Here is an 8,365-nt window from a genome sequence, read left to right on the forward strand (position 1 = left end):
AGAGCTCATGTCACCAAAGAACCTTCTGGGGTCAGTTTCCCTTATCCCCAACATGTGGTCCAGACCCTTCTGAGCTTGTGAGACCAATAGCCCTGATTGGTTTAGGGCTTGGTGGTGTGGATCTGCCTCATAATTACCTGTCTGAGCCCTTACCCCATGTCACATGTTAGCATCTGATGAGCCAATAATACTGCAACACACACAATACAGCCTCATTCCCTGCTTGGGCCTCACCTTTGCTGTCACAATCTGACCTGCAGCTATTAATCTGGCCATAGCTGTTCCCAAACCAGATGACAAGGTCAAGAGGACCAGCACAGTAAGATGTGGAAGAGAACTGACCATCAGCCCAAGATCAAAGCCGAGGATGGACCTCAGGTGGGTCAGTTCAAGAAACTGGGTTCAGCCCAGAAACCTGCCATGCCACACCCTCTAGAGCTGCCGGAATCCCAGAGCTTCCTGGTGTTTGAGGACATTAGCCATCACATCAAAGAAGCGGGGGCCCAAATGGTAAAGAAAGTGAATGCCATCTTCCAGCTGGACATCACCAAAGATGGGAAGACCATCCTGCAGAGGACCATTGATCTGAAGAATGGCTCTGGGGACATGTATCCAGGATCTGCCAGGCTCCCAGCGGATACTGTCTTCACAATCCCGGAACCTGTCTTTATGGAGTTGGTTTTGGGTAAAATAAACCCTCAGAAGGCTTTCCTTGCCGGCAAGTTCAAAGTAAGTGGCAAAGTTCTGCTTGGCCAAAAACTGGAGAAGGTTTTCAAAGACTGGGCGAAATGTTAAGCATGAAAACAATACCAAGGAAATGATCAGAACTTCTCTTCAGTTAAAATGTTGAACGGATATCATGCTTAAACTGAAGATTAAAAGAAAAAGTATCCAATATTTTTACTCTAATTCTTCCTATTCAAATTTGATTAATTTTCCTGCTAATATGTAAAATTGCAGTGAGGGTTCTAGAGCAGTAAAGAGTATTGGAGTGGTGTATCACTTAAAATCTTTGTCTTTCTTTTCTTAGATTCCTTTATGTTGAAATATGCTAGGGTAAAAGCCATATGTAGAGAAATGGGTAGTTTTGACAGCTGGATTAAAAAAAAATCCTCACCTAAGGATATGTTTTTTTAATTTACAGGGAGAGAGAGAGAGAGAAAGAGAGAGAGAGAGAGAGAGAGAGAGAGAGAGAGAGAGAGAGAGAGAAAGAGAAAGAAAGAGAGAGAGAGACATCGATGTGAGAGAGAAACTTGGATTGGTTGCCTCCCGTACTTGCCCCAACTGAGGATCAAAACTGCAACCTAGGTATGTGCCCTGACTGGGAATTGAACCCACAACCTTTGGTGTGTGGGACGATGCTCCAACCAACTGAACCAGGGTGACAGTTGGATATAAATGGTTCAGTGATTGAGTTCCTGATTCCTGAGAATTTTTGTTTCTTAGTTTGGTGTTTTGGGGAAATAGTGATGACCATCATGGAGTAGGTTTATATTCCAGTTGGTAACTTGGTCTTTGAGGAGATTGACGGAATTCTAAGGGGGTTGCAGAATTCTAAGAGGGTGGGCTCCGCAGCTGTGTGGGTGGAACAAGGCAATAGAGGTGATGGTGTATCATGACTTCTGATGTACTTAATTCCGAGTGAGTCGAAGGGCTTGAAAAGTCACTTGTTTCTTAAACTGGAGCATGCATCACATCACCTGGAGGGCTGGTGAAAGCCCAGAGTGCTGGGCCCTGACCAGAGTTTCAACTCTGAAGGTCTGGGCTGGGGAGAATGTCCATGTCTAATAAGTTCCCAGGTGATGTTGATGGGAGCATCCCTGAAGAATCCCTGCTCTTCATGCCAAAGCTTTCAGTATTGATTGAAACTGTTCTATTCTAGACTAGTTGTCCTTATTTAAAGGCCCTCCCGGAGAGAGACTACATAGCCCTGGTGGGGGCCATTTCTAAAGTGTTAGGAGCTTGTGCACTGAATATTTTACAAAGTTGAAGGTCATCCTGGGAGATTTTCCCCTCTGGAAGCCCTCTCCAGATGTTGGGAGAACTGGAATGAAGCTGTCTTCTGATGTAACTTCCTCATGGTTGAGTATGAGTGTCATTTGTTCCTGTGTGATCTGTGTGTACCTTTATTTGGTAGGCTAAATATACGCAGTGCAGACACTCTGAAACCCACAAGGAAGTTTTATTAAATTGGTCATGCTCAAGCACATGCCTACCAAATGATCCAGCTAGTCCATTCTCAGGTATTTTCCCAAGAGGAAAGTGTACAAGTACAAAAATCTGTTCATGCTGTCATCGTCCCAAACTGGGAATAAACCACATGTCCATCACAGGTGAATGAATGAACAAATTGTGTTATGTCATACCATGGACTACCACTCAGCATCAAAAAGGAATGAATCACTGATATGTGCACAACAGCACAATTGAATGTCAAAATAATTATGCTAAAAGAAGTCAGAGAAAACCAAGTACGTACAATATGATTCTATTTAAGTAACATAGTAGAAAATGCAAACCCTAGTGACAGGAAGAAGATCAGTGGTTGCCAAGAAAGGGAAGTGGGAAGGGTGAGGGGGTTTACAAATGGCCATGAGTAGTCTTGAGGTGATGGATAGATTCATTATCTTGATTGTGGTGATGGTTTTATAGGTGTATATAGGTCAAACAGCAAATTATACACTACATACACATATGCAGTTTATTAAGTGTCCATATAAGCTCAACAAGGCTGCTTTAAAAATCTGCTGCCCTCCATTCAAAATGAAGGCTTTATAAAGAGGACCTAAAATCCTACCCTTCCTCAGATCTCATCATGTGCCTGCCTTTCCAACCCCTTACTGATTTGGGTGGCTCTGCAGAGGCCTTCCTGAGTTCTCCAAGTCAGAAGGAGGCAGAGGGAGGGCTCATTGCTAACACAAGCTCATCCTCTTAGTGGGAAAAGAAGAGACCTTTTGTTAATTGTTATTCAACCTTATGGCAAGACATTGCTGAGGGTTATTGAGTGGGGACATGGAGCTCCCCGGTTTCTTTGCTCACCTGGGTCATTCTGTAGGTGACCCCTGGTGTTCCTGCCAGTGCTCCCGCAGGGCAGCGGTGGGTGTCTCAGAGGCTTTAGACTGATTTTTTGTACTGTTGCGAATGCTTTCTTTGTCTCCACTCCATTCAAGCCATGTTTATGAGTATCAGGCAAGGCTGGGCAGGTGTTCAGGATGCTGTTTTTAAGAAGTGGCTTCCCTGAGTGGTTCTATTCATACCATGAGTAGCCTTTGTGAATTGACCCTGAGACATAAGTTGCTTACAGATGGTCGCAACCCCTTTGGCGGTCGAACCACTCTTTCACAGGGGTCACCTAAGACCATCCTGCATATCAGATATTTACATTACGATTCGTAACAGTAGCAACATTACAGTTATGAAGTAGCAACAAAAATAATTTTATGGTTGGGTCACAACATGAGGAACTGTATTTAAAGGGCCAGAAGGTTGAGAACCACTGGATTAGAGGGTGGAGCTGAATGGGAGGGAGGGCAGGGTTACAGAGGGTCATGCCTGGGCTGGCACCTGACCAAAGGGAGGCCCACCCCATAGGCTGGCCAGTGATCCATTATGACTTGGGACAAAAACATGACCTGGACCAATCAGATTCCTTTCTCAGGAATTTGGAACTGGGAAGCTGAGGGACGGAGCTATATGAGCAGTGGGGTTGGAGTCTGAAAGGCTGGGATGTACGAGAGGTGAGGGAGGTGCTGTGGGGATGGATGGACAGCTACCATGGTAGGAGCTGAAGAGAAGGAAGAACAGAGGCCTTGAATACAGAGAGAGCGCTGGTTAATTGAGGGAGAAGAGGCCAGACCTTGTGAAACACAACAGCAAATCCCTTTTCGATGAAAAGGATGAAATTGCTTGGTGGGGGATACCATGTGAAGTGGATTGTAGAAGCAAACGTAGTTTTGACCCAGTGTCAGCACTTCACATCCGTGTAATCACAGGCCATGATTGAGCCACTCTGTACCTTAGCTGCCTTGCCTGGAAATGGGGCCAGCAGCCCTTATAACATCAAGTTGTTGGGGAGCTCCAAATAGGTCACGTCTGGTGTAGTCCATGTGTTTTCCATGAATGTGAATTCCCTTTCTCTTTTGGATGAGAGAAAGGGAGGACTTTCACTGGCTCCCTACTGTCTCCTGAAAAAGCCACACTTGGCTTTCACAGGCTTCTCGAGACCTTTTGCCTTGTCTCTGACACTCAGTTGATGCCCTAGAACAGCGGTTCTCAACCTGTGAGTCGCGACCCCTTTGGGGGTTGAATGACCCTTTCACAGGGGTCGCCTAAGACCATCGGAAAACACATATATAATTACATATTGTTTTTGTGATTAATCACTATGCTTTAATTATGTTCAATTTGTAACAATGAAAATACATCCTGCATATCAGATATTTACATTACGATTCATAACAGTAGCAAAATTACAGTTATGAAGTAGCAACGAAAATAATTTTATGGTTGAGGGTCACCACACATGAGGAACTGTATTAAAGGGTCGCGGCATTAGGAAGGTTGAGAACCACTGCCCTAGATGGTCACATATAACTCAAAACACACATCTCTGTGTTGCTTGGACTGCCCAAGGTCGGCCAGCACCGTGTTTATAAAGTTTGAATGAGGATATTTTATGTGAGAATTGGGGTTTCTGGGTTCTCTTGAAAAATTGGATTATTTGGCCATACTGAGCTCATATTCTTGCCAGGCAATAGTTTGGGGGACATTCCGTTCAGGCCCACCCGCACCTTCCATGCTGCCTCTTTGACTCCCAGCCTGGGTCAGTGTGGCCCTCCATAACTGAGCTTACTGCTGTTCCCCTAGCTGGGTCTGCTTTGCTGGGCCCCATAGGTTTTTGCATTCATGACCACAGCTGCCCCTTCGCTAATCTTACTCTTCTCCCTAACTCAAATACCCTGTGTTAGTTTCCCATTTCTGTGTAACAAATCACCACAGATTTCGTCCCTTAAAACAGCACTTGTTCTTCGTCTCACAGTTGCTGCAGCTCAGAAGTCAGGGTAGGTTCAGCCGGGTTCTCTACTTTGATCTCATGTCACAGCCTGAAACCAAGGTGTTGGCCTGGCTGGGCTCTCATTCGGGGGTTGAGAGAAGAATCTGCTCTGAGCTCATTTGAGTTGTAGCCTAATTTAGTTCCTCGAGTTTATAGGACTGAGGTCCTTGTTTCCTCATTGGTTATGAACCAAGGATACTCTTTCAGCTCCTTTAAACCACCCACTGATCATGTGGTTCCTTCACTTGCAAAGCCAGCAATGGCATGTGGGGCTCTTTCTCAGGCTTCAAATGTCTCTGAACTCTTCTGCCTCTGCTTCAAAGGAATTGAGTGATTACATGAGGCCCACTCAGACAATCCAGGATAATCTCTCATCTTAATGTCAAATGATTAGTCACTTTAATTACATCTGCAAAGTCCCTTTTGCCATGTAAGGTAATGCTGTGGACTGAATAATTATGCCCTCCCCCACCCAATTCATATGCACTCTTTATTCATCATGTGAAGATATAGCAAGAAGGTGCCAACTACAAGCCAAGCACTCTCACCAGAACCTGACCAAGCCATACCCTGATCTCAGACTTCAGAACCAGAGAAATAAATGCCTGTTGTATAAGATATCAAGTCTACAGTGTTTTGTTATAGCAGCATAAGCTGATTAAGACAGGCAATGCATTCATGGGTGTGATATATCATCTTATCACACCCATGAATGGGTAGTCCTGGGGGTTGGGGCTAGAATCTTCTTGGGGGCCTTAAATTCTGCCCTTCTGAACCTACCATCTAAATCCCACCTACCCTTTAGGTCCTCCTCCATGAAGCTGCCCAGTTCATTTGTCATCTTCTCCCACAATTTTTATGCCTCTTTCTCCCAGTGCTCTGATTGTGGGTGGGTATTAAACCTTGGTTTGCCCAGGACAGTCTCATTTTACATTGCTGTCCTGACGTTCAGTTAGTGGTGTCACCGTCCTCAGAAAGGTCTCAGTTTGGATGGCAGGTTATGTGGCTGACCTACGCACCTCCCAGGGCCAGCATGCTCCTGAGGGCAGGCATCAGTCAGGACCTTGCCTGGTTTTGCTTTGTCTCATTCTCTCAATGCTTGACATTCACTGTATACTCCACAATTGTTGAGTGAATAAACAAACTCCTTAAATTTTTTTTTTAATATATTTTATTGATTTTTTACCAAACAGTACAAAGAAGTATACTGAGAAAATTCAGATTTTCATACTTCTTCTGTCCCCCTTCTCCCATTTTTGATCTCATGTCACAGCCTGAAACCGAGGTGTTGGCTTGGCTGGGCTCTCATCTGGGAGGTTGAGGGAAGAATCTGCTCTGAACTCATTTGAGTTGTAGCCTAATTTACTTCCTAGAGTTTATAGGACTGGAAGTCACCCACAGTTACTGGCTTCTTGTGTGTCCTTCTAGTATCTACTCATGGGCCCCAATGTGCATGTTCCACCTCTCACTTTTTTTTTTTAGTTGCCCACAGATACTATTTTCCACCTTGCATTTTATCTTACTCCAAAAAAATTAGGGATATCTTTCCTCTTCCAAGAATGCCTGCCTGAAGGGTCAAAGGGTGGACTTGATTTATACAACGGAAACTTCCCAACTTTCCTGTGTCCTTTAGGGAAAATCTCTTGACAGACTGCTTTATAAGAGGAGGGTGCGAAATAAACCCCTCTTCCTTGGAGATGGGATTTATTTCTCCCCGTTGTGAGAGCAGTCCTGCCAGTCCTTGGTGTCCCAGGAACATGCCTGTGCCCATGTCTTCTCCTGACTCTCTTGTGCTCTGGGCTTCCATCTGCCCAAGGCCCCACAGATAGTGCTTGGTGTGATGGGCCTGAGCTGGAGGAGTCTGAGGACCCTGCAGACACTGGGCTCTTTCCATCTGGGACCCTCAGGGTTGCCTGACATCTGAGATGGAACCTTTGCTTTATGCATCACCCGTGGACACAGAAAATGGGGTGGTGAGGGCTGGGGGGAGGATGGGAGCGGGCTGGAAGAGGTTAATGAGGGAAAAAGAGGACCTATGTAATACTTTCAACAATAAAGATTTAAAAAAAGACAGACTTCAGAAAAATTATTAAAACTTAAAAAAAATAAAGTAGAAATCAACAGATAGAGCTATAGAATCAGGTACAGACACTGAGGTAGGAGAGGGTCTCCTGGATCCTACTCCACTCACAGGATCCTGTGTCCTCATAGCCATGTATTCCATCCATTTGCCTGAAGCACAAAGGAGACAGAAAACCTATCCTGATAAAGGATCTCATCACTCTCCTGTTAGAGGTGCAAGGAATGCTCTCCTGGGAGACTGCGCCCTTCCCCAGTTTTATGTGGGTGTTGATGAAACCCACACTTGCCAGGTTTTATTGTTTTGCTTTTTGGTGGGAGGAGGGAATCAGCTCAAAGTGATGACCGGCCATCAACACCTGGGGCTGAAATGAGGGGCTCTTTCCAGGGACCAGCTCAGAGGTGTGGGTGCCAGTCCACATGCTGGGCATCCTCTGAAAATAACTCTTCATCTATTCTTTGTAGCCTCCTTTACACCTTTGAGGGGAATTGCATCTCTGACTCAGGGGAAAGTACAGGGGAAGTATTGAGTGCAAGGCCTGCCTGCCGTGCTAAGAACTTACAACAATGTAGTATTGAAATGTTTGAACAGTTATTGCCCATCTTCCCTGAGTGGGCTCTGTGCTAAGCATTGAGATGTGATGGTGAATGAAGTACTTCCTCTCAATCTAGGAAGGCGACTTCCAATCGGAAGACACTCCTTACAGCAGGAACCTGGGGTTCAGGAGAGGCTAAAAGCACCTTGAGTCTAGGCTGGTGAAAGGAGCTAGTGGCTGGGCTTGGGACACCACCTCCTTCAGCGCAGAAAAAGGCTTAGCCGTGCATCAGGGCCTAGAAGAGATGGAGCAAATGGCTCATGGCCCCCTGTACAGGTTTCTCTGAAGTCCCCTGCCTGGATGTAGACAGATCGAAATTCTGGGGCAACTGTTAGGGCCCCCACTTCCTTGCAGCCAATTTCTCCATTCCTCAAATGGGAAACAGGGCAGTCTCAGCTCCTACATGAATCCATTCACACGTGTTTAAGCATGAGGTTCAGGAAGCACCATCAATGATGGCAAGCTGGATGGCAAGTGTCTATTCTGGAGGGTTTAAATTAGGACAGATTTTGGATTTTTAGCAGTGAACTGCCATATTTCCTTTGTCCATTGACTGATTGATTGGCCCATCTAACAAATATTTATTGAGTATCTATCATATGTTAGGCATTAATGATATTAAGCTGCTATATACCAG

At 45.2% G+C, this 8,365-nt stretch overlaps 1 protein-coding gene across 1 annotated transcript; it reads left to right on the forward strand.

Annotated features, from left to right (window-relative positions):
• The first annotated feature begins 240 nt into the window (after positions 1 to 240).
• On the forward strand, positions 241 to 906 carry SCP2D1 (SCP2 sterol binding domain containing 1). Its single transcript, XM_006104198.1, has one exon. It carries the CDS (start codon positions 325 to 327, stop codon positions 793 to 795), a length of 471 nt encoding a protein of 156 aa, XP_006104260.1. The 5' UTR covers positions 241 to 324; the 3' UTR covers positions 796 to 906.
• Positions 907 to 8,365: the final 7,459 nt, after the last annotated feature.

Source organism: Myotis lucifugus, unplaced genomic scaffold (genome assembly GCF_000147115.1).
Source record: "Myotis lucifugus unplaced genomic scaffold, Myoluc2.0 scaffold_554, whole genome shotgun sequence".
In the NCBI taxonomy this organism is placed as follows: Eukaryota; Metazoa; Chordata; class Mammalia; order Chiroptera; family Vespertilionidae; genus Myotis; species Myotis lucifugus.

Bases quoted from the DNA above. Each gene is read 5' to 3' on its own strand.
- SCP2D1 (XM_006104198.1), top strand. From the start codon at position 325: ATGTGGAAGAGAACTGACCATCAGCCCAAGATCAAAGCCGAGGATGGA.